General features: G+C 36.7%; 1 protein-coding gene across 1 annotated transcript in view; it reads right to left on the bottom strand.

The window, feature by feature from the left end:
* The window catches only part of STPG2 (sperm tail PG-rich repeat containing 2), a 671,851-nt gene extending 645,447 nt beyond the window's left edge, over nucleotides 1–26,404 (bottom strand). Inside the window, exons 1-4 of the mRNA XM_050791352.1 lie at nucleotides 25,960–26,404; nucleotides 17,345–17,457; nucleotides 15,108–15,266; nucleotides 11,522–11,686 (exon numbers count right to left, since the gene is read on the bottom strand). Of these exons, the coding sequence (XP_050647309.1) occupies nucleotides 11,522–11,686; nucleotides 15,108–15,266; nucleotides 17,345–17,457; nucleotides 25,960–26,068 (546 nt within the window). The 5' untranslated portion in view covers nucleotides 26,069–26,404. The remainder of the gene's footprint in view (nucleotides 1–11,521; nucleotides 11,687–15,107; nucleotides 15,267–17,344; nucleotides 17,458–25,959) is intronic.
* Nucleotides 26,405–27,044: the final 640 nt, after the last annotated feature.

Below are 27,044 nucleotides of genomic sequence, written 5' to 3'. Positions count from 1 at the left end.
TCTGTTTTTTCAACACTTTGAATATGTCACCCCCTTCCCTCTGACCTCGTGATTTCTATTAACCTTTTGGGGGATTCCCTCTACATGATAATGTCACTTTTTTCTTGCTGCCCTCAAGATTTTCTCTTTGGCTTTCAACAGCTTGACTGTGATGTGTCTAGGTGTGTATCTCTTTGCATTAATCTTACTGACAGTTTGTTAAGCTTCTTTCTGTAATGTTTTTTTCATCAAATTTGGGAGGTTTTCAGCCATGATTTCTTCAGGTATTCTCTTTTCTCCTTTCTCTTTCTCCTCTCCTTCTGGGAGTTCCACTATGTGTATATTGGTATACTTGATGGTGTCCCCTAGATCTCTGAGGCTCTGATTCCTTTTCTTCATCCTATTTTCTTTCTGTTCATCAGACTGCATAATATCAATTGACATGTCTTCAAGTTCACTGATTCTTTCTTCAGCCAATTCAAATCTTCTTTTGGGCTCCTCTAGCAAGTTTTTCATTTCCATTATTGTAATTTTCAATTCCAGAATTTCTACTCTGTTTGTTTTTATAATTTCTATCTCTTTATTGATGCTCTCTATTGGATGAGACACTATTCTTATACTTTCATTTAGTTCTTTAGACATAGTTTGCTTTATTTCTTTGAACATATTTAAAATAGCTAATTTAAAATTTTTATCTAAGAAGTCTAATGCCTTAGCTTCCTTAAGAACAATTTCTTTTTCTGTGTATGGGCCATTTTTTTATTATTTGCATGTCTCATACTTCTTTGCTGAAACCAGATACTTTGTATGACATAATGTGACAACTATGAAGATCCGAATTCCTACCCTGAGGGTTTAGTGATTTTCCTAGACTAATTCTCTAAACTCTGTATTCTTTGTCATGTATGCACACTGAAATCTTAGCCTAATTAGCTGAGTGGTCAGGTAATGTTTGGACAAAAATTTTCTTAAGTGCCTTGAACCAATACATCTCCAACCTTTGCCAAGGCTCTCCATACCTGTGTTGGGGCATAATTTTAATGCTCAAGCAGTCAGTTTACAAATTTGTGTTAGCCATCACTTCCTGCTTGTGTAGAGCTTCAAGGTCACCTGAAGGTAAGAGCTTGTACATTCTCAAGTCTGTTTTTTGCAGTGATAGTTTACTAATTCTAAAACCACTTTCAATGTACTATGGGATTAAGCAAATAAGTACATAACTGAGGATAACGGGAGCTTGGTTTATCACTGTGGAAGCAGCGAGTCAAATATGGAAAGAGAAAGCCTAAAATAAACCTGTGGTGTTAGACTGAAATTGGAGGTATATGTATAAACTAAAAGTTTTTAATAGACAACTAAGTATAGATGTATTACTCTGTCCATTGAGATGACCTAGAAGCCCTAACACCCAGTAGCAATGCGTGTACCTCGTATACTGAACTTACTTTGAAATACATTCTGCTGCTATGGAAGTAGGGCTCCTTAAAGAAGTGGCTGATTGCAAGGCTCAAATAAGCAAATGAATAAAATGAACCTGGAATATCTTTTTATGCCAGAAAGCAAGGAAATTTTCAAAGAATGATATGAACATGTCGAAAGGACACAAGGATAGCCTAAAAGGCTCCCAAGGGTCAAATCTGGAATCACCAATGCCTCAAAATAAACAATAAAGAAATAAATTATAACCCTTTGAGTAAAACAGGAATTCATAAATCTATACTGATATAAATATATAAATGGGGGAAAAAATCTCTTCTTTATAGTAAAATGCCAACAAATAAAGGTTAAAAATTAGAGTTAGAAAATCACCATTTGATAAACATCACGGTAAAACTGGTTCAGGAATCATCAATAGGTGTTAAAACTATTAAGTGAGAGTTTGATGAGAAATAGGTTAAGAGTTTGATGAATGAAATATCTATTTAGTCTTAAAGTAATCCTCAAAAAATATTTACTTTACATGAGTTAAAACTAGAAGTCACCTCAAGTTAACATAATCATTTATGAGATAAATACCTTGTTACTCTTTACATGATGTATTAAGAACCTATCACTGACCAGGCACGGTGGCTCACTCCTGTAATCTGAACACTTTAGGAGGCCAAGGTAGGTGGATTACGAGGTCAGGAGATAGAGACCATCCTAGCTAACACAGTGAAACCCCGATTCTACTAAAAATACAAAAAATTAGCCAGGCGCAGTGGCAAGCACCTGTAGTCCCAGCTACTTGGGAGGCTGAGGCAGGAGAATGGCGTGAACCCAGGAGGCGGAGCTTGCAGTGAGCTGAGATAGTGCCACTGCACTCCAGCATGGGCAAAAGAGCGCAACTCTGTCTCAAAAAAAAAAAAGAAAAAAAAAAGAAAAAAAAAAAAAAACCTATCACTTCTATAGTATTCCTGCCAAAATATTAAACAAACCTTCAGATATTCATAATATACACAAACCCATAACTGAAACATGTTCTACAAAATAAACAACCTGTACTCTTCAAAAAGAAAGTAAAGATCAAAGAAGACAAATACTGAAGAACTGTTCCAAATTAAGGGATTCTAAAGAGACATGCAACTAAATGCAACATCAGATTGAACTCTGGACCAAAAATCTTTTTTCTATAAAAGATATAATTGAGATAATTAGCAATTTTTTCATGATAATGAATGAAATGCCATGATTTTGATAACTGCATTGTGGTTACAAAAAAGAATGTCTTTTTTTTTTTTTTTTTTTTTTTTGTAAGTTCCAGGGTACATCGACAGGATGTACAGGTTTGTTACATAGGTAAACATGTGCCATGGTGGTTTGCTGCATATGAAGCCTCACATGCATTAGCTATTTTTTTCTGATGCTCTCCATCCCCCAAAACTACCCCCAACAGGTCCCAGTGTGTGTTGTTCCCCACCTTGTGCCCATGTGCTCTCATCATTCAGCTCCCACTTATAAGAACATGTGGTGTTTGGACTTCTGTTCCTGTGTTATTTGCTGAGGATAATGGCTTCCAGCTCCATCCATGTCCCTGCAAAGGACATGACATCATTCCTCTTTATAGCAATCCTTTTTATGGCTGTATAGTATTCCATGGTGTATACATGCCACATTTTTTTTATCCAGTCTATCATTGATGGCAGTTGGGTTGATTCCATGGCTTTACTATTGTGAATAGTACTGGAATGAACATACTCATGCATGTTTGTTTTTGTTTTTGTTTTTGTTTTTTGAGATGGAGTCTCACTGTGTCACCCAGGCTGGAGTGTAGTGGCATAATCTTGGCTCACTGCAACCTCTACCTCCTGGGTTCAAGCGATTCTCCTGCCTCAGCCTCCCGAGTAGCTGGGACTACAGGTGCATGGTACCACGCCTGGCTAATTTTTGTATTTTTAGTAGAGACGGGGTTTCACCATATTGGTCAGGTTTCACCATGTTGGTCTTGAACTCCTGACCTCATGATCTGCCCACCTTGGCCTTCCAACATGCTGGGATTACAGGCGTGAGTCACTGCACCTGGCCACATGTATCTTTATAATAGAGTGATTTATATTCCTTCTGGCATATATCCAGTAATAAGATTGCTGGGTCAAGTGGTATTTCTGCTTCTAGATCTCTGAGGAATCACCACACTGTTTTCCACAATGGTTGACCTAATTTACATTTCCACCAACAGTGTAAAGGCATTCCTATTTCTCTGCAACCTTGCCAGCATCTATTGTTTCTTGACTTTTTAATAATTGCCATTCCGACTGGTGCGAGATAGTATCTCATTGTGGTTTTGGTTTGCATTCCTCTAATGATCAGTGATGAGCTTTTTTGCATATGTTTGTTGGCTACATAAATATCTTCTTTTGAGAAGTGTCTGTTCATATGCTTTGCCCACTTTTTACTGGGGTTGTTTTTTATTGTAAATTTGGTTAAGTTCCTTATAGACTTTGGATATTAGACTTTTGTCAAATGGATAGATTGCAAAAATTTTCTCCCATTCTGTAGGTTGTCTATTTGCACTGGTGATAGTTTCTTTTGCTGTGCAGCAGCTCTTTAATTAGATTCCAGTTGTCAGTTTTGCTTCTGTGTCAGTTACTTTTAGCATTTTTGTCATGAAATTTTTGCCCATGCCTATGTCCTCAACGGTATTGCTCAGATTTTCTTCTAGGATTTTTATAGTTTTGGATTTTACATTTAAGTCTTTAATCCATATCTTGAGTTAATATTTGTATAAGGTATAAAGAAGGGGTCCAATTTCAATTCTCTGCATATGGCTAGCCAGTTCTCCCAGCACCATTTATTAAATAGGGAATCCTTTCCCCATTGCTTGTTTTTGTCAAGTTTGTTGAAGATCAGATGTGCAATCTTATTTCTGAGTTCTATATTCTGTTCCATTGGTCTACATTTCTGTTTTTGTACCAGTACCAAGCTGTTTTGGTTAATGTAGCCTTGTAATATAGGTTGAAGTCAGCTAGTGTGATGCCTCTAGTTTTGTTCTTTTTGCTTAGGATTGTCTTGGCTATACAAACTCTTTTTTGGATCCATATGAATTTTAAAATAGCTTTTTCTAATTCTGTGAAGAATGACAATGGTAGTTTAAAGAAAACAGCATTGAATCTATAAATTACTTTAGGCAATATGGCCTTTTTCATGATATGGATTCTTCCTATCCATGAGCATGCAATGTTTTTTCATTTGTTTGTGTCCATTCTGGCTTCTTTGAGCAGTGGTTTGTAGCTCTACTTGAAGAGGTCCTTCACTTCCCTTGTTAGCTGTCTTCCTAGGTATTTTATTATTTTGGTAGCAATTGTGAATGGGAGTTCATTTATGATATAGCTCTCTGCTTGTCTCTTGTTGGTGTATAGGGACGCCTATGATTTTTTTTTTTTTTTTTTTTTTTTTTTTTTTTTTTTGAGACAGAGTCTCTCTCTGTCACCAGGCTGGAGTGCAGTGGCACAATCTCGACTCACTGCAACTTCCACCTCCCAGGTTCAAGCTATTCTCCTGCCTCAGCCTCCTAAGTAGCTGGGACTACAGGCATGTGTCACCATGCCCAGCTAATTTTTGTATTTTTAGTAAAGAAGAGGTTTCACTATGTTGGCCAGGATGGTCTCGATCTCTTGACCTCGTGATCCGCCCACATCAGCCTCCCAAAGTGCTGGGATTACAGGCATGAGCCACTGCACCTGACCAAATGCCTTTGATTTGTGCACATGGACTTTGTATCCTGAGATTTTGCTATAGCTGCTTATCAGCTTAAAAAGCTTTTGGGCTGAGACAATGGGGCTTTCTACATGTAGAATCATGTTACCTGCAAATAAAGATAATTTGACTTCCTCTCTTCTTATTTGAATACGCTTTATGTCTTTCTCTTGCCTGATTTCCCTGGCCAAAACTTCCAATACTATGTTGAATAGGTGTGGTGAGAGAGGGCATCATTGTCTTGTACCAGTTTTCAAAAGGAATGCTTCCAGATTTTGCCTATTTAGTATATTGGCTGTGGGTTTGTCATATATGGCTCTTATTATTTTGAGGTATGCTCCTTCAATATGTAGTTTATTGAGAGCTTTTAACACAAAAGGACATTGAATTTTATCAAAGGCCTTTTCTGCATCTATCAAGATAATCATGTGATTTTTGTCTTTAGTTCTGTTTACGTGATGAATTACATTTATTAATTTGCATGTTAAACCAACCTTGCAACTTGATCATGGTGGATAAGCTTTTTGATGTGCTGCTGGATTTGACTTGCCAGTATTTTTTGAGGATTTTTTGCATTAATGTTCATCAGGGATATTGGCCTACAGTTTTCTTTTTTTGTTGTATCTCTGCCAGGTTTTGGTATCAGGATGATGCTGGCCTCAGAAAATGAGTTAAGGAGGAGTCCCTCCTTTTCATTTTTTTTGGAATAGCTTCAGAAGTAGTACCAGCTCCTCTTTGTACCTCTAGTAGAATTTAGCTGTAAATCTGTCTGGTCCTGGGCTTTTTTTGGTTGGTAGGCTATTCATTATTGCCTCGATTTCAGAACTCATTATTGGTCTATTCAGCGATTCAACTTCTTCCTGGTTCAGTCTTAGAGGGTGTATACATCCAGGAATTTATCCATTTCTTCTAGATTTTTGTAGTTCATTTGCACAGAGGTGTTTATGGTATCCTCTGATGGTTGGTTGTATTTCTGTGGGGTCAGTGGTGATATCTCCTTTACCATTTCTGATTGTGTCTATTTGATTCTTCTCTCTTTTCTTCTTTATTAATCTAGTTATCAGTCTATTTTATTAATTTCAAAAAAAACAGCTTCTGGGTTCATTGATTTTTTGTAGGGTTTCTCATGTCTCTATCTCTTTCAGTACCATTCTGATAATATTTCTTGTCTTCTGCTAGCTTTGGGGTTTGTTTGCTCTTGATTCTCTAGTTCTTTTAGTTGTAATGTTAGAATGTAGACTTGAGATCTTTCTAGTTTTTAATGTGGGCATTTATTTCTATAAATTCCCTCTTAACACTGCTTAAGGCATCTCAGAGATTCTGGTACATTGTCTCTTTGTTCTCTTTAGTTTCAAAGAACTTCTTGATTTCTGCCTTAATTTCATTATTTACCCAGGAGTCATTCCGAAACAGATTTTTCAATTTCCATATAGTTGTGTGGCTTTGAGTGACTTTTTAAATCTTTAGTTCTATTTTGATTACACTGTTGTCTGAGAGACTGTTCATTATTATTTCAGTTCTTTTAATTTGCTGAGGAGTGTTTTTTTTCCAATTACATAATCAATTTTAGATTAAGTGCCACGTAGTGCCAAGAAAAACGTATATTCTGTTGTTTTGGGGTAGACAGTTCTATAGATATCTATCAGGTCCACTTGATTTAGCCCTCACTTCTGGTCCTGAATATCTTTGTTAATGTTCTGTCTTGATGATCTAGTATTGCTAGTGAGGTGTCAAAAGTCTCCCACTATTATTGTGTGGGAATCTAAGTCTCTTTGTAGGTCTCTAAGAACCTGCTTTATGAATCTGGGTTCTCCTATATTGGGTGAATATATGTTTAGAATAGTTAGCTCTTCTTGTTGACTTGAACCCTTTACCATTATATAATGCCCTTGTCTTTTTTTATCTTTGTTGGTTTAAAGTCTGTTTTGTCAGAAACTAGGATTACAACCCCTGCTTTTTTCTGTTTTCCATTTGCTTGGTAAATGTTCCTCCATCACTTTATTTTGAGCCTGTGAGTGTCTTTGCATGAGATGCATCTCTTGAATACAGCACACCGATGGATCTTGACTCTTTATGTGGCCTGCCATTCTGTGTCTTTTATTGGGGCACTTAGTCCATTTACATTTAAGGTTAATATTGTTATGTATGAATTTGATCCTGTCATCATGATACTAGCCAGTTATTTTGCAGACTCCTTTATGTAGTTACTTCATAGTGTCATTGGCCTGTGAACTTCAGTGTGTTTGTATAGTGGCTGGTTTCCATATTTAGTGCTTCCTTCTGGAGCTCTGGTAAGGCAGGCCTGGTAGTGATGAATTCTCTCAGCATTTGATTGTCTGTAAAGGATTTTATTTCTCCTTCACTTATGAAGCTTAGTTTGGCCAAATATGAAATTCTGGGTTGGAAATTCTTTTCTTTCAGAATGTTGGCTATTGGCCCCCAATCTCTTCTAGCTTATAGGGTTTCTGCTGAGAGGTCCGCTTTTTGTCTGATGGGCTTCCCTTTGTAGGTGACTTGGCCTTTCTCTCTGATTGCCCTTAACATGTTTTCTTTCATTTCAACCTTGGATAATCTGATGATTATATGTCTTTGGGTTGATCTCATGGATTATCTTACTGGGGTTCTCTAGATTTCCTGAATTTGAATGTCGGCCTGCCTTTCTAGGTTGGGGAAGTTCTCCAGGATGATATCCTGAGGTATGTTTTCCAACTTGGTTCCTTTCTCCCCATCTCTTTCAGGTATCCCAGTCAGTCACAGTTTTAGTCTTTTTACATAATCCCACATTTTTCAGAGGTTTTGTTCATTCCTTTCCATTTATTTTTTTTCTCTAATCATGTCTGCCTGTCTTATTGCAACAAGATACTTGTCAACTCTAAGATTCTTTCCTCCGCTTGGTTTATTTGGCTATTGACACTTGTGATTGCACTGTGAAGTTTTCATGTTGTGTTTTTCAGCTCCATCAGCTCACTTATGTTTCTCTTTAAACTTGTTATTCTGGCTAGCAGCTCCTGTAATGTTTTATCGTGGTTCTTAGCTTCTTTGCATTGGGTTAGAACATGCTCTTTGAGCTCAGTGAAGTTCATTATTGCCCACCTTCTGAAGCCTACTTCTATCAATTCATCCATCTCAGCCTCAGCCCAGTTCTGTGCCCTTGCTGAAGAGGTGTTGCAATCATTTGGAGGAGAAGAGGCACTGTGGCTTTTTGAGTTTTCAGCATTTTTGCATTGACTTTTTCTCATCTTTGTAGGCTTTTCTTCTTTTGATCTTTGAGGCTGCTGGACCTTTGGATGGGGTTTTTTGTGGGGTCTTTTTTGTTGATGTTGTTGTTGTTGCTGTTTGTTTTTCTCTTAACATCAGGGGCCTCCTCTGTAGGGCTGCTGCAGTTTTCTGGGGGTTCACACCCTATTTGCCTAGGTTCCTCCCCCACCTGGAGGCATCACGAGCGGAGACTGCAAAACAGCAAAGATGGCAGCCTGCTTCTTCCTCTAGAAGCTCTGTCCCAGAGGGGCACCAACCTGATGCCAGCTGGAACACTCCTACATAAGGTGTCTAGTAACCCCTATTGGGAGGACTCACCTAGACAGGAGGAGCAAGATCAGGGACCTGCTTAAAGAAGCAGTCTGGCTGCTCCTCGGCAGAGCAGGTGTGCTGAACTGGGACAAATCCCCCTTCTCTAGACTGTCCAGACTCTCCAGGACCAGCTGGCAGGAAAGACTACATAGAGTGTACTGCAGAGACTGTGGCTGCGCCTTCTACCAGGGGCTCTGTCCCAGGAAGATCAGAGTTCTGTCCATGAACCCTTGGCTGGAGTTGCTGAAATTCCCATGGGGAGGCCCTGCCTGGTGATGAGGGATGGCTCAGGGTCCCACTTAAAGCAGTCTGGCCACAGTCTGCCACACCCACTGTGCCATGGTGTGGGGAATTCCTCCCGGTACAAACCACTCAGTCTCTTTGGCACTGGCAGAAGAAAACAGCCAACTGGAGCTGCAGAGATGGCAGCCACCCCTCCCCTGGGGAATTCAGTCATCTTAGGCAGTCTCCAGCCTGCTGCTGCTGACCAGCAGGGATTCCAAGCCAATGGGTCTTAGCTAGTGAGGTTCCATGGGAGTGGGGCCCACTGAATGATGCTGCTTTGGATCCCTGGCTTCAGTCCCCTTCCTACAGGAGTGGACGATCTCCTGCCTCACCGGAATTCCCGGGGCCAGAGCATGAAAAACAACTCCTGCATCTCAGTGCCTGCCCAAGTGGCCACATGCCTGAGTGGCCGCCAACCTGAGTGACCCCAACAGCCTGCACAGCTCTGTGCTTGGGGATCCAAGGCCCTGGTGGCGTGGGCTCACGAGGGGATCTCCTGGTCCATGAGTTTCAAAGATCCATGGGGAAAGTGTAGTTCCTGGACAGGATAACACGATCACTCACTGCCTCCTTCGGCTAGGGAAGGGAACTCCCCTTGCCCCATGCTGCTCCCAGGTGGGCCATCATCAACCCACTCTGCTTTTCCTCACTCTCTGTGGGTTGTACCAACCGCCTAGTCAGTCCCAATGAGAAACCTGGATACCTTAGTTGAAGGTGAATTCACTTGCCATTTTCATTCTTCTCAGTGAGAGCCACAGACCACAGCTACTTCTAATCGGCCATCTTTGGCTAGTGTTCTGAGAATGTCTTGTTATTAGAACACTTACATTGAACTACTTAGGGGTAAAGAGGCGTCATGTCCAAAATGTACTCTCAGATAATTTAATAAAAATAATAATATAAATACATGGGGAGAAAAAAATGATACAACAAATGTGATAAAATGTTAACACCTGCAGGATGTGAGTGAAGGATAAGATTATTATAGTTTTTCTGTAAGTCTGAAACTATTTCAAAATATTAAATTATTTTTTAAAAAGAAACTTATCTAACTGGGAACAATGAATGAATTAGATCTAATATATTCATATGGTTAAATCTGGAAAATATAACAGTAAGCAAAAAACCAAGCAACATATACACCAGATAATATTTATTTAAATTTTTAAAATCATAAAACAATATATATTATTATTCATATATGAATATGTAATAAAGGTTTAATTATTGTGGCAAAGGGTGAGGAATGAAAACAGGAAAATGGGGCAAACATCTTAATAACATATTTCTTTTAAAATAAAGCTAATTGTAATGTGACGAAATTTTAACATGTGTTTTATCTGTGTGATGGGTGCATAGGTATCCATTATTATTTTCATACTATCTATGTGTTTGATATATGTTACAATTAAAATATTTTAAGAAAAAAGATGTTAATGCTTCAAAGGATCTAAAACCCCCAAAACTTCCCAGTGTACCTACTGCCACAAACCAAATAGTTTTTGAAGGTGCTTACATCTAAGCCCAAAGATGGAGTCATATAACAACAAATAACTATAGAATACTGGGAATAAAGATCAAGATAAATACTGAGAATGCCTTTTCTTTGCCCAAGATGTCTCTTCAGCCTTTCTTTAAATCTATACTTAGTTTTAGAAATTTCCTCACTAGAATTACTTCTTCTATACCTCATTAAAGTATAAAAGTATCATAGGTTCAAAGTACTATGTATTTCTGTCTTATAATTGAGTAAAACCAGACATACCATCTATATTCATTGTCTGTATTCATGGATAACACATACATTTCAACTGTCTCAACAAAATCTTGACAAGTCTGGTCAGGTTTGAAATTTAAACTCTGGATGAAATGAATTAGCTACATTATAACTGATATTTCAGTCAAAGAGAAGCTCCTTATTTTTTAAATAATCACTTCTGGAATAAATGATGTTTACATTCTCAGATTCAAATTCTTTTAAAAATAAAATGTTATTTTTTCTTTTCAAATTCAGAAAAAGAATATCTATGTATTATTTATGATTATTCATTGTGGCAGAGACTCCTAATAATTTACTCCCATTTCTTCTTCTGAGATACACAGACTGTATTTCCCATCCTCCCTGGCAGTTAAGTATGGCCATGTGACCGGCTATAGCTGCAAGCCTGGCCTACAAAAACTTCCAATGCATAATTCCTCATCCTCTTCTGCCAGCGGGATACAGATGACAACAAGTCCCTAGAGGATGACAGAAACACAACTGGAATAATCCTGTGTCCCTGGATCTCAACATGAAGGAAAGTCACTTAATAAGCATGCCCATATGAATGAGGAAAAAAAATTCTACTGTATTAAACCACTAAAATTTGGGGGTCTATTTGTTACCACAATTAGTGCTACATTAACTAAAACGTGTAATCATTTTTTCTTGGAGAAATAAGCCAGAAAAAAAAGAAACCCATATGTAAATCATAAACAATTTTCCAATTGTCAATATGAAATACATTATACTTACAAATTGAGGTTTGTAATACGCTGGACCAAGGGTACTGTCACTAGCAGGTGGAAAACATTTTATAATACTGCCATCATCATTAATATGATAACCATATGACTTTCCATAAGAAGGAATTGAAGGAACATCAACACTTCTGGTAAGTGTAGGTGCTCTTGAAATTTTCTACAAGGAAAACATTTTATATTATTTATTCCAAGGCAAGAGGAAGGGGAATGAAGAACCAAATATTAAAAGTTACTAAAACGCAACTATTAAATATTGATTTAATGAGTTTCATGATATAAAACAAAAATGACTGTTATTATTTTTTTGAGATAGGGTCTCACTCTGTCATGCAGGCTGGAGTGCAGTGGTACAACTTGGCTCACAGCAACCTCTGTCTCCCGGGTTCAAGCGATTCTCCCCACGACCTCACCCGCCCAAGTAGCTGGGACTACAGGCGTGCACCACTATGCTTGGCTAATTTTTGTATTTTTAGTAGAGATGGGGTTTTGCCATGATGGCCAGGCTGGTCTTGAACTCCTGACCTCAAATGATCTGCCAGCCTCGGCCTCCCAAAGTGCTGGGATTACAGTCATGAGCCACTGTGCCTGGCCAAAAATGTTTGTTTTGTAAAAGTAATTTAAAGGAGTGAATTCAAGCCTGTTGCTTCATACTATAAACCAAGAGAATGTATTTCTATTAAATTTAGGGTAGAATATAATATAATAAGTAACTAGTAAAGTCATCATAAGAAGCAAAGATTTTTTCTCATTTGGGTCAGTTACTTATCTTGCTTAGTAAAACCATCATTACTAATTCTAAAAACAGGCAATCCTATTCACATCAACAATCATGCTATTACACTATCTGCTATGCAAAAACAAACTTTGCATTTTTCAGTATTACTTTCTGGCTTCATTCATTCCCAGCTCCTGACTTTTGCTTCCACATTTCCTGAGTCTTGTATAAATATCCTAAGTATGCAAGCTATATAGCAGGAAAATGTCTATGATGTAATGCTAAATGGAAATAGCAAAATATAAAAGTGAATTATGAATATAGCTATGTGAAATCATATATAAATGTATAAAGTCACATACATATATAATTTAACACCAAAAGACGCTATGCAAAAATTAACAGAAAATTAATGTTAGAGTCAGGAGTTTTAGGGTGATTATCCTTTTATCAAAATTTGGTTTAATGTAAAATATTTTATAATTTAAATTAAAAAATGAAGGTATAACATACATTACAAATATTAATATAAGATATATCAACTAAAAGTACTGGCATATAAAGGACTTAGTTATTGGGAAACTGAAATTATTAAGAATATATTGATTCCTGAAGTTTCTGTATGAATAAATTAATGCTATAGTTGCATATTCATGTGCCCATGTACAATTATGTTATAAACATACTCTCAGTAGCAAATTTTCTTTTTCTTTTTATCTGAGACAGAGTTTTTGCTCTTGTTGCCCAGGCTGGAGTACAGTGGCATGATCTCTGCTCAATGCAACCTCCACCTCCCGAGTTCAAGCAATTCTCCTGCCTCAGCCTCCTGAGTAGCTGGGATCACAGGCACATGCCACCACACCTGGCTAATTTTTTTGTATTTTCAGTAGAGATGGGGTTTCACCATGTTGGCCAAGCTGGTCTCGAACTCCTGACCTCAGGTGATCCGCCCACCTCGGCCTCCCAAAGTGCTGGGATCACAGGCATGAGCCACTGTGTCCAGCCGTTTTTCTTTCTTAATATAATTTGGGAGGGGGGTGGGGGAAAAGTCTCACTGTGTTGCCCAGGCTGGAGTACAGTGGCATGATCTTGGCTCACTGCAACCTCTGCCTCCCGGGTTCAAGCGATTCTCATGCCTTAGCCTCCCAAGTAGCTGGGATTACAGGAGTGTGCCACTATGCCTGGCTAATTTTTGTATTTTTTTAGTAGAGAGTGGGTTTCACCATGTTGGCCTGGCCAGTCTCAAACTCCTGGCCTCAAGTGATCTGCCCCCACCTCCCCGGCCTTCCAAAGTGCTGGAATTACAGGTGTAAGCCACCACACCCAGCCAGAATTTTATCTTTTATCAAATTAAAGACAACCTTTAAGTAGTTTCAGTAATACCTATGAGATTAATTACCAAATTAAAATAAGAAACCATTGAATGGCTTTCCCTCCTTTCAGTACATTTAAAAAGTATTTGTGTGATGTCAAGACTTTCCAAAACATAGCCCCTACCTCCATTCTCTATTCCTACAACTCTCCCTTCACTTCTGTACTCCAAACATTCCAAAGAATTTTGTTCTTTCCGGTAATATATCATACTATCAAACACTTCAGTTTCTTTATTCATGTGGATTTTTCTGCACATAAAGTGGGGAAAAATATTTTTTCCCATTCCTTTTAACTACTCGGTGAATCCTTCTTCAAGATCAGGTCCAATTTGTCTCCCCTATTCCCTCCAAAGACTCTCTACTTTGAGCTACTACTGAACACTGTATTATGGCTCTAAAATAGCATTTCATTAACAGTATTATACTGAATTTCATTCATTATTTTCCTGTTAAAATTATACATCTCAGGAAGCAATAATATTTTCTATGTACTACCAACATCTAGCATTATATGTATGGCCATATAGTCACTCAAAAAAATATTTGATAAACCCCCAAAGTAAATGAACATTTACTTTGTCCCCACACACGAAATATCTGATATTTAAATATGCTTACAAAATTTAACCTCAATGTCATTGCACTGATATTATTCAACTAAGTACTTAGCCTTAAAATATATCTTCCTAAACAAAAAACTGATTAAAATGTAATATGAGCTACATGAAAGTTATGACAAGAGAAGGGAACCACTCTAAACAAACAGTGACCAAATCTGCTCGATAATAGTATTTATTTCAAAGAAATTCTTCATTTCAGTTAAAATAACCTTCTCATTATCTTCCATAAAAATCTCACTTCTGTATCTTCACTCATGTAACACTCCAGTTTGGAATCCATATTCCAACTCTGTTCTTCAATGTCATGTCAAAACCTCTATAAATCTTCCATAAATTATGCCTTCACATAATACAGTAATCCACCTTTAAATTCCTATGGCATTTCATTACATGATCATTCATTTAGCAACTGTCACATCTTGTCTTGAATTAACAGCTACCTATTTGTCTATCTCCCATCTAAATTTTAAGCTTTTTTATCTCAGGAATCATATTTTTAACTTATTTTATTTATATTTTTTCCTTCCTTGCCACCAGGAAGGAAATATATTATTAACAGTACTTAACACAGAGTTTCCTCTATACATAGGTAAACCACTCAGGTAGTTTGTAAAATCTCCCTTACTTTTTATTCACCACAGATATTGAAAGTGACTATAGATTTATTAGGAGCAAATATGAAGTTAGACATGAATACAGTTAAAAACTAAAGTTTATTTACTTATAAAATAACTAAAATATAAATACTAACAAATCTAATTTTTATAGGAAGGCTTTTTAAATGTACTTAATATCACATAAAATATTAAACCTTGACTATTTTAACTTAAAAAAATGTCATTACAAGTATAATTTAAAATAGAAACGTACTGACTGAAGATGCTCTCTGGTCTCTAATACTTTTCTGTTCATGATATCTTGTGTTTTAGGATAAGACTGATTATAGCTTGCTGGTCCTGGATTATCTGAAATAAACTTCTTAAAACGTTTCTCCCGGTTTTGTAGACTATGGCCTCCTTTTATGTTACACTAAAATGGAGAAGAAAAAAACCTTATGATATATAAAAGAAGCACTTTACAATTAATTTCTACTTGATAAACATTAATTATTATCAGAAAATAGTTTTTAAATGCAAGCTAAGAAAGTTCACCCTTTGACTGAAGACATAGTTCTAGTAAAAGGGGATAGCAAGAGCAGATAGCAATATAGTTGTCAGTTTTAACTTGAAACTCAAAACTGAAATTTGCTGTACTTGGAGAACTTTGAGAGAGTGCAAGAAAACTCTGTTTTAAAGAAGAAATCAGAGATGGGAATTCCCAAAGCTGTAGAGCAAGAATAAAAGCCTTTAGAAAAAATTTTACCCCTGAAATGAACTGAAAAAAAAAAAAAAATGTTGGCATTCATATTGAAGGGGAAAAGCAAACCCTTCAAGGTTGTTTATTGATAATTATTTTCACAAATAACATTTTGGTCATTTCCAGAAAAAATTATTAAGACTTATTAGCAACAGCTTGGTTTTATGTTCAGATTAACTTTAAACATTGTTTATTAGAGAGCAAACATTTGGGTGGAATCTTCCAGGGCTCTCCATGCTACATATCTGGATTTTCCAGAATCTGAAAATTACCAATTGACGAATATCCAATTAATTTGGGTAAAATTACATCATAAAGATTCCTGTAAACAATTACAGTGCAATCATTTCAAAAAGATGAGTTATGATAACAGTGGCTGGCGTCTGATTGATCAGCTAAGATTTTAAGTCATTGATCTACAAATAGCCCTTTTCACATGTCCAATTGTTCACAGTCACTGTTCACAGAGCCTGTCTCTAGTGGGCACCTTATTCAACTTCACTCAGCTTTTAAGAAACATACAAAGGAGGTCTTCTTTTAAAAATTGAGTCAAATTTTATTTTTAAATAGGCAATTCACTACTTGATTACTATTTTTAAAAGATCAGAATTTCTATGTTTAAAGAGTAGATGTATAAAAATAACTTTAATGATTTATTTTACAAAAACACTAACAAGTTGAACAAAAAGTAAAATCCTGTGAAAAGAGAAGAACTTTTCAAATTTTGATAATTTAAAAGCCATTACCATAGGCTCTATGATCATACAAATCAAACTTCCATCTGCATCTATATCGATCACTTCAACAAGGACTTTATCTGCGCCTCCAACAGGTGAGTTAAAGGTTCTGCTGGGATCAGCTAGCAGCCAATACATATAAAGGCAAAATTTATGTGAAAATGGCAAAAGGTGGTACTCATGACTATGAAGATATCAGAGTTATATCTACTATTTCTAAACATAAATGAACCATTGAAGATAATCTGGTCACAGACTCTTGAGACTGTGCAGAAACAGGAGACAGATGAGACAATGGCAATGGCTATAGCTTTAAAGCATGGCACAAAAACCAATTCTTTCACTCTACTGCAATTCCTCTTCTACACATTTTGACTATCTGCACAACTTCCATGGGCAATAATTCATTCAAGAGTCCTATTCTCTCATTCTCAAGGACCATACAGCATGTAACAATGTTTTGTGTCTTATAGAGTATGTAGAATAATGAAAAACATCCAACCCAATCATGCAACCAACATCGAATACATTTATTTTCTATTATTCAAATTATAAAATATAATTTGAAAGGAAAAGACAATATGAGCAGAAAATAAAATATAACAAATGACATTTGATCTATTCAGGGAAGAAAACATTATTATTATTATTATTTTTTTTTTTTTTTTTTTTTTTTTTGAGACGGAGTCTCGCTCTGTCGCCCAGGCTGGAGTGCAGTGGCCGGATCTCAGCTCACTGCAAGCTCCGCCTCCTGGGCTTATGCCATTCTCCTGCCTCAGCCTCCTGAGTAGCTGGGACTACAGGCGCCCACCACCTCGCCCGGCTAGTTTTTTGTATTTTTTAGTGGAGACGGTGTTTCACCATGTTAGCCCATGTTAGGATGGTCTCAATCTCCTGACCTCGTGATCCACCCGTCTCGGCCTCCCAAAGTGCTGGGATTACAGGCTTGAGCCACCGCGCCCGGCCCAAGAAAATATTATTTTATTAAGTCAATTATAGTAACTATAAAGTTACCTGTGCTTCTGAAACATTATAGTGTCCTGGACCTGGAACAGCTTTCTCAATGCTAGAGGCAATGGTAAAAGTACTTTCTCTGGCAGTCAAAGAAAGAAATGGTGCATAACTACCTATAAAAATAAAATCATATGAACAGCAGATAAGATAGGAGTCCAAGGATTTCAGGAAAAAAACACTCAAAATATATATAATCATGAGTATCCTCAATTGTTAAAACTTTATTTTCAGAACTAACGGCTAGTCAGAGAAGTTATTACATTTTTTAAAATCTGATATAAGATAAGAATTTTTTATTAATATAAGAACCTAAAGACCTGAGACTTATTGAACAACAAAAAAAACTAAAGAAAATAAAACCCTCTTGTCTTCTAATCATTTTTGATGGGGACGAAAATAGCAGTTATATTTAGCTGATAAAACATTTTCATCCTCAGAAGACCATTGTTTTATATTTTGAAATAGCATATATTATTTGTAGAAAACATCTTATATAAACTTGTAAAGACAGCCTAGATAGAAATAATTTAAAGTGGGTTTACAGCAGATCATTCATCATGTCTCCTTGCCTAGGCACATAGTTGGTATCAGCAAATATTTCTTGATTGGCTGACTCTAAACAAAGGTTCACAAATAGAAGACACAAATTTCTTTGGAACAAATAATCATAAGATAATACAAACTTGAATACTGAAAAACTGATTCTAAAAAATTCAAGATCTGTATTGGAAAAATTATTAGAATTTAAGCAATGTGGATATCAAAGAAGAGAAGGGAGAGAATAGAGCAGCAGCTATATTCAAATAGGTAATAAAAGAATGCAAGTGAAGATTCAAAACTTTTACTCTAAATCTTGTATACTAAAGGAAAATGTGTGCTACTGTAAGAATGTATAGTGATAATATAGTAAAAATCTTGCTAATCTGGACTAATAATAAAAGATACTCTATTTAAAATAAAATAATGTGTTTCTTTTGAGGCCCACATGTATTAAAATGCAACCAATGTCAAGAATTATTTATTTGTGTTAGATATTGCAACATAAAAGAGGTGAGCAAAATATAGATCTTACCTCTAAAAAAGTAGTATCTTGAAGCATTAAGAAAAGTATTGTAATGATTTTAAACAAGGAAAAACATCTCTAATGACATAATGGAAGACATATGCAAATTCAAAAAGAAGAGAAGTTCTCATCCACATTGAGATGATCAGGAAAAACTTCATGGATGATGTTAAAATTCTAGGTATTAATTTAGTGACTGATGGTTTTAGCTGGTTATCCCAAATCAGAGAAGAAGGGAAGAGAAGAGGGAAAGGCAAAAGAAAGGGAAAGGGAGGAAAGAAGACAGACTGACCTTAAATTAGTTACAAAGACCAGAAGACCAGAAATCCTTAAAAGTAAGCCAAGGTTCATTTTGAAAAGGCAACAGTTGTCTGGTAGAGCTGAGAAATGCAGGACACCAGTGAAACATTCTACTTACTCAGAGTAAATAGCCAGAGAACAAGAACCAGATTTCATTCCAAATACACATATAAATACACACACATACCCACTCAAACTACATATAAAATGAATCATACAAATTACCAGAGAGTGTACTTTCAAGATGCAGGAAAATATGACCCATAAAGAGGAGAAAAGTCAATGAAAAGAAACAGATTGAGAAATGAAAAGGTGGAATCAGCAGACAGAACACTATCTATTATAAATATTCTTTATATATTCAACAAGGTAGAGAAAAGATGAACATGATGACAAGATAAAGGGAAGGTATAAAAAAGACCCAAATCAAACTTACAGAATGAAAAATACACTGGATGGAATAACAAATGTTTGTGGATTAATAAAATATATTTTTTCTCAATTCTTAATCCCTTTAAAAAATATAGATGCTCGATGACTTGTGATGGAGTTAGTTCCCAATAAAATAATTGTAATTTGAAAATATCATAAATTGAAACTGCATGTAATATACCTAACCTATAATAGCATAGATTAGTTTACCTTAACATGCTCAGAACACATTAGCCTAAAGTTGGGCAAAATTACCTAATATAAAGACTATTTTATAATAAAATGTTGAATATCTTATGTAATTTATTGAATACTGTACTGAAAGTGAAAAATAGAATGGTTTTGTGGGTACTGGAAGTTTGGTTTCTACTGAATGCATATTACTTTCACACCATTGTGCAAAATTTAAACAAATGTTAAGTTGAATCATCATAAGTAAAGGACTGTCTGAGATTGCTTAAAGCAAAAATAGTCTCAATTTATTGAGGCATTATAGCAGATGTAGAAGTAAAATGTATAACCACAATAGTACAAAGGGTGAGCTGGGGGAAATGGAAGCATACTCTGTAAAGTTTATTTACTATATATGAAGTGGTGCAATATTATTTGAAGGTACACTGTAATAAATTAGAAATACATATTGTAAACCCTAGGCAACCACTTAAAAATAAAACAAGAGAGGTATAGCAAATAAGCCAATAGTGGACATAAAAAAAGAATTATGTTTTAAAAACCTTTATTCCTGCAACAAAAGTAAGGAAAAAGGAAAAAGAACAGATGAGATAAATGGAAAGCAAATAGCAAAAGAGTACATTAAAGCCCAAAGATATTGATAGTGAAATTAACTATAAAAGTTCTAAACACCTCAATTAGAAGGCAGAGATTGTCAGATTGTATAAATAAGACCAAACTTTATGCTGTCTCTAAGTAACTCTCTTAAGATATAAAAACAGAAATTAAAAGGATGGACAAAGTTATAACATGCATGCATGAATTCAAAAAGCTGCAGTGCCTATATTAAAATCAGACAAAGCTGGCTTTAGAACAAGAAATAACAGGGATAAAAGATACATTTCATAACGATAAAGGGGTCATTTCATCAACAGGATTTAACAATCTATAAAGAAAAGCAAGGAAGTTATTACCATAATAATCAGGATAGTGTTTAACTGTAGGGGAGAAGGAAAATGTTGAAATAAAAAATACCAAAAAGAACTTTTTGGAATGTTCTATCTCCATTTTTTTTGCTTTTTGTTTTTAGTTTCCTGTACCCACTGATGGCAAATCTATTTTTTAACTGAATATCTTCTTTTTAAGGTCTACATTTATATTTTATGTGGTTTTCTATGTAAGTATTCTATCTCATAATAAAAGGGTTTTAAGTTTAGGTTCATATGAACATTAAGGTAATCTGAGATAAATATGAAAACTAAGAAAGTGAAACCCACGCTACTTCTGAGGTAGTTGGCATCAGAACACAGCAGGGCCCCTAAATGAATCTACCTTAAACAAATGTAAAATTAGTTGGAGAGTACTGAAATTCATATAAAAGTTAAAAAAAAACACACACTAGGCATGTACTCAATGTATTATTAATACTATTAATGGTAGAATATATATATATAGAGAGAGAGAGAGAGATACACACACACACACATACATATATGAAATAATTGGGCAACAAAGAGAATCAAGAAAGCTGGCATAAAATCTTCATTGAAGTTTTCCAAAATTAATTATATAGAATCTTTTGTCAATAAAAGTATACAAGAAATATTGAGCACAAGTAAAACTACAAAAAAATTTAAATGTTTATAATGATACACTCCATGAGAAGGAACTTACTTGTTTATTTATTCATAACTGTGTGCCTAATGTTTACAGTGAGGGTGACCAATTAACAAATGATCTTCTAAGCTAGTCATCCATTCTGTAATAGTGAATGTTCTATTATGTATGGGAGACATGCATGTATGACAGGCAGTGAGGGTACAATAATGAATAAGATAAAACCCTGCCCTCAAATAGTTGGTAAGCCTGACAAATAGACAATTATGCTACAAAAAGCACCGCCAATAATTAAGGTATAAAATATAGAAGAGGGTTCTGGGGAATTAGAGATGGTAGAGTTTGATATGGGACATATGGCTATATTGACATGTGAAGTGCCAACTACAAATTATAAATCAAACTGACAGAAAGAAGAAATTAAGTATATAGAAGAAGAGATTTGAGAAGAAAGAAATGAGTTCAGTTTGGGATATATTGAGTTTGAGGCACCAACAAAGAAAGATAAATCAAACTGGTATGAAGCAATAGTCAGTCTATGCTGAAAGAGAAAGTGGGCAGTATGTGATTAAAGGACAAATACTATAGCCACAACTACAGCCACAAAAGAAAGAAAAGGACATTTTTCACATATAAGCAGTAATTAGATCTTTGAAACATGTACTCATCTTCAGGACAACAACATATACAGCAATCACATACATATTATTATCTAAACTTTAAAAGAGACAGACTGCATTCCCTGATGCAGCTATATTCTGATAGGCTAAAAAGATAAAATTATCATTGTTGACATAAGCACATAGGCACAGGTATGAGGCCATAGCCAACTTATCCTTCTGTGGCCAATAAAGCTAACCACTCCCCAACCAAAAAAGAAATCTGGGAAAGAATATTTTTAGGAGATAATGGCACCCAGCTTAGCTAACTAATAGAGAACCAAGAGATATATACAGCTGATATTTATTATATAAATAAGCCAAAAATCAATGAAATACTCCCTGGCACAATAATGCCAAGAGTAGTCACATTAGTAAAAGGAGTATGTTTTTATCACATGATACTAGGCTGGTTGTCTCTGGGGAATATTTACTTTAATAAGAGATGTTTGCTTCTCAGGTAATCATGAGAAAATCAGGCATAGCTCTCACTAACCTGGAATTTGAGTATCCAATCTCTCCCACCTCATGAAAGCAGAAAGAAAAACAGCTTAGTCCTGTCCCCTCAGGTTGCAATTCCTGGGTAGAAGAGAGTCTCCCTGATCAAATGGCCTACAGCCAATGAAATAGTTTCAATTAAGGTAAAAAGAATTTCCTGAGGAAAATGTAGAGCCAATATCCTGAAGGACTCGCCTGGCCAAGCAGGCTACAGTGAGGGGACAGCGGGAGAGCAGCAGTTAGGGGAGAAAGGTTGGGAATAAAGAGTATCGGTATCTAGGGCTCTAAGGTATTTTCCTCTTGAGAAATTCAAAGTAACAAGTAAGTTATATAAAGCCCCTACATCTGTTCTTCTCACACCATGCTCCACAAAATGAACCTGACCCTTAGCTAAAATAGTTGTACACTTCTGCATAGTCCCATGTGTTACTGGTCCTAAAGGTAGATGAGGTAGTATGTACCTAGGAAAGATGGTAGCTCCTTTTAAATTATCTTCCAGAGAATCCAGCAGAGAAATCACCAAAGAGACACCTGTTCCTTCTACTGATTTTCAGCATATTCTCTCTTAGTATTGCTAAAAAACATACAGGATACAGCTGCTCAAATTTCCCCAGCATGGAATTTCATACTTTATCTCACAGATCAACAAGACACAATCCTATAAAACAGTAAAAGGGTTTTACCACACGCTCCTTACTTCTCTCTAAGCAAAGTTACAAGAGTTTTAAATTACGCTATATGTGGCTCATTATATTTTAATTTTATTTCAAGATTACTGTTTGTTTTTTAACTTACGTGTTATGGTATTCAGCTAAAAACTAGGAATAATGGAGTAAAGATCATGGTTATTGCCCTCAAGCAGCTCACATTTTAGTGGGTCTGCCAGATAAGTTAACATTAATTACAATATAGAATCAAAGTGCTATAAAAGCAATTAAGGAGTCAGAGAAGAAAAACCTGAGAAAAAGTAGAGCCCGTGAACAACTTCACCTTAGCTGAATCTCAAAGAAAAAATAGGAATTAGCCAAGTGAAGAAAGAAAACAGTGTACTGGGCAAAAGTATCAGCAGATACAGAGGCACAGAGGTGAGTGAGCATGAACTTAAGAAAACCGTAAAGTTGAAATTGCTGAAATGTAGGTCAGGTGGAGGTGGAGGTGTGGGAGATGAGGTCAGGGTCCAGAACATGAAGAACATTATAAACCATGTTAAGGAGTTCAGATTTTAACCTTGATGTTACAAAGGATTTTTTTTTCACAAATAACGTAATATATCTTAGAAAGATCACTCTTGCCACAAGATAGAAGATGGATTGAAGACTGAAATAAGGAAAAACAAGTAATATTTTATAGGTTTAATTCAAAATAGAAATAATGAGAGCTTGAACTAAGTCAAGGACAGCTAAATGGAAAAGAGGAACTAATCAAAGAGACACTGAGAAGATAGAATCATTAGGTGTTAATGATCAACAGGAGTAGTCAGGGAGAAAAGAGTCTAGAATAATTCCAAAACTTAAAAGTTTATCATAAACTAATAGGGAATTTTCAAAAAGGGACCGGTATTGCTGGAAAAAATTATGAGCTCAGACACTTAAAACTTTGATGCCAGACTATCTAGGTAGAGATGTTCAAAAAAGTAACTGGTTATGACTCAAGGACATCAACAGCAACAACAACAAAAAAAGAATTAAAAAGAAAAGAAAAACAAACAAAAGTGACTAGCAGTGTTGAAGGCCGAAAGATTAGGAGAAAGCTCATCTTAGAGACATAAATCACCTATATCTCTTAAGATTTCCTTCTGGGAGTCATCAGAATCAGAATATGGATAGTAGTCTATGAACACAAATGAGAAAGTACATATGACAAAAGCAACAAGCAAAGGATGGAAAGTACAGTATATAAACATTTAAAGATGTTTCAAATGAGAACTAAGTTCTGATTTTTTTTTTATCTTGCCCAAATTCCTATCTAAGGGGTGTAGGGAGTCATGCCTTACAAACTATAAATTCTCATCAGATGGGTTTTATTTAACCCTATATATCACGACTTACTTTCCAATCTGACTCTGGAATAACATTATGAGACAAGGAAGAAAGTCAAAATGTTTTACCCAAAAATATATTTCCTTGCCATACCTTGAAATTGCCCTGCAAAGTCTCTCATGGGAAAAATCAACATTCTATAGAGAATTCCCTTTCCCCTTCATTTTCTTTCCTTTCCAGACACAGGAGATAATCAACTAAGAGCCAGCAACCCTTTTGGGTCTGATAAGAAGCATTTTACAACCTGCGCTTTCTCTCTGAAGTCTGCTATCTGAGCGATTCCTCTGCACGACAAAACTTGGTCTCCACAATCCTTTATCTAACCTGAACATTCCTTTTGATGCCAGTCTTCAGATAAACTCAACCAATTGTCAACCAGAAAATGTTTACATTTACCTATAGCCTGGAAGCCCCCACTTTTGAGTTGTCCCACCTTTCTGAACGAAACCAATGTTATTTATTACGTGTATCTGATTCATGCCTCATGCCTCCCTGAAATACATAAAACCAAGCTGTACCCCAACCACCTTGGGCATATGTTCTCAGGACCTCCTGAGGGCTGTGTCACAGGCCATGGTCACTCATATTTGGCTCCGAATAAATCTCTTAAAATATTTTACAGAGTTTGACTCTTTTCATCAACAAGAAACATAAAAACATTTAAAGAAGGCCATGAAGGACTGCTTGGAGAGGGGGAGAAAATGTTGCCCTGATTCAGCATTTAACAAATGTTTATTAGGTCCCAACCACATCCCAGACACTCTTCCAAGACAGTAGTTGGAAAAAAAAAAAAAAAAAAAAAAAAAAAACAGGAGAAAATGATGTTACATTTTGGAAAGAAGTGTTTCCAAGAAGCAAGTGGTCAGTTGTGTCAAAATGAAGGATTGCAAAGTGTCATAGGTGGTCATTGTTAGCCACCTATGACTATTGTTGGGGGAATTAATGCTTATAATGCCCAACTCCATTAAAATAAAGACATAGAATAAGCTGCAAGAATAGCGATATCAGATGCTGTGAAGCAGTACAATTCAACATGTGAAACACTGACAGAAGTCAAATTTGTACTCCACCCCAAGAAACCTAAACCAATCCTTATCTGATCAGTCATGTAACAGAATAATGGATCCTGGCATTTGCTGGAAAACACATAGCGTAGGTATGGGGAAAATACAAGTTAAGAAAAACTATCATTTGGACGGTATTAAGCTCCAGAAAATCATCAGAATAGAAAAAGTAGAAAGCAAAATCGATGTATTTATTTTTGCCCACTTCACTGGTCAAAAATATAGCTTTTCTTTACAGAATATGGAGAAAAGGGGCTCCCCTGAAGTGTGTTAGAAGATGAGGATGGTCAGAAAAATCTGTCTGGAAAAAAAAAAAGGAACTATCTTTAAATAATACTGCAAAATAGAAATATAAGCTGCATCTTAGTAAATAAATGTCTCCGGTCAATGGGAGGAAAGGTGTGAGGCAGGCAGGATTACAAAGCAATGAGACAGTGGGAGGTAAGGGCACAGGATTTGGGGACTCATGTAGTCAACAGAGCCAGGAAATCATCCTAGACCTACACTGCACAATCAAAAGTAGGATGTAAACAACTATTGTCGAATCAAAAGTCCTAGACATATGCTCACCAGCCTTTTGAAATGGGACAAGTGATACCACCAATCTCAACGGTAAAATAAAAGTATAGTGTTTTCCCTGACTACTTCATGTTTTGTTACATTTACAAAATAGTGCTATTCCGCTCTATGTTTAACTCACAAACACGCAGAAGGGGAGCGGGCTGAAGATGGGATGCCTGTCACAGGAGATCTGCCTCTCCCTACATCTTACCTGTCGCCTGCTGCTTCAGGAAAGGTACCTGGTAGGATCCAGGACCCACATGGGCCTCAGTGCTGCCACCTTCAGCCAATTTGAGCAGGCGGGGAGCCCGATCATACATAGTGCTCGGGGTGGTGGGGGCGCTGGGGAAGGGCAGGTGCCGAAAACGATAAAAACAAGGCGGCTACAGGTGTGGAGAAAAAGGAAGCCGACACCAGTCTGGGGAGGCCGGGACAGAACTTCTGTAAATAGAGAAATTAGCATTGGGGTTGTCTCCCCGCCCGCTCATTGGTATCAGATTTCCTCAAATCGATTTCTAGCCCTGTGGTAAAGTAGAGGGGTGAGCGACTAGAGATTAGACGTCTCACACAATCACCAGTTTGCCAGGCACGCTCCACCAAAATTGGGGATTAGGGATTAGATGCTCGCCCTGGTGCTTCCGGCCCTGACTCCGCCCACTTCTCTCCGCCCGGAAGCCTGGGGAAGAGGCGGGCCCAGTCTCTAAGGAGCTAGGTAGAGGCGCCTCCCTGGGCCGAGCCCTCGGAGCATGCGCGGTGAACCGTGAGCCTTCCACAGCTCTCTCCACCCGGAGCCCGGCGCACCTTGAAGAAGGCAGGACTAAACGTCGTAGCTCTTGGGATCCCGGTAACTACTTAGGTCTTGAATTTTTTAAGTGTGCAGAAGAATCTTAAAAAACGCGTTAGGAAGGGTGAGGACTAACTTGACCTTGATCTGCTTCCCGACTCAACAGAACCTAGGAAAGAAAAAAGCAGTAGCATGAAGCAGAGAGCTTGGGGTTCCGCAAGTTCTCCCCGGATGCTACTGCAACTCCACTCGTACTCACAGAGGAAAAGCACCTCTGATCTTAACCCGTAGATAGTCCAAACTAAGACAAACCCAGGGGTTAGGGCGGTGACAAGAAATGGGGAGCCCAGAAAAAAAATCACAAAGAAGATAAGGGTAAAAAAGAAAAAAAAAAAAAAGAAAGAAAGAAATGGGGACCCCAGGAAAGGAGGCGAAAAGCTCACCAACTGAAGCCGGGCAAGTGGCGAAAACTGCCGCTTTTGTCGGATGCCAGGCAACCACAATATTGATTC

Source organism: Macaca thibetana, chromosome 5 (genome assembly GCF_024542745.1).
Source record: "Macaca thibetana thibetana isolate TM-01 chromosome 5, ASM2454274v1, whole genome shotgun sequence".
In the NCBI taxonomy this organism is placed as follows: Eukaryota; Metazoa; Chordata; class Mammalia; order Primates; family Cercopithecidae; genus Macaca; species Macaca thibetana.
The sequence above is the reverse complement of the archived record's forward strand: the minus strand, read 5'-3'. Positions and strand labels throughout refer to the sequence as shown.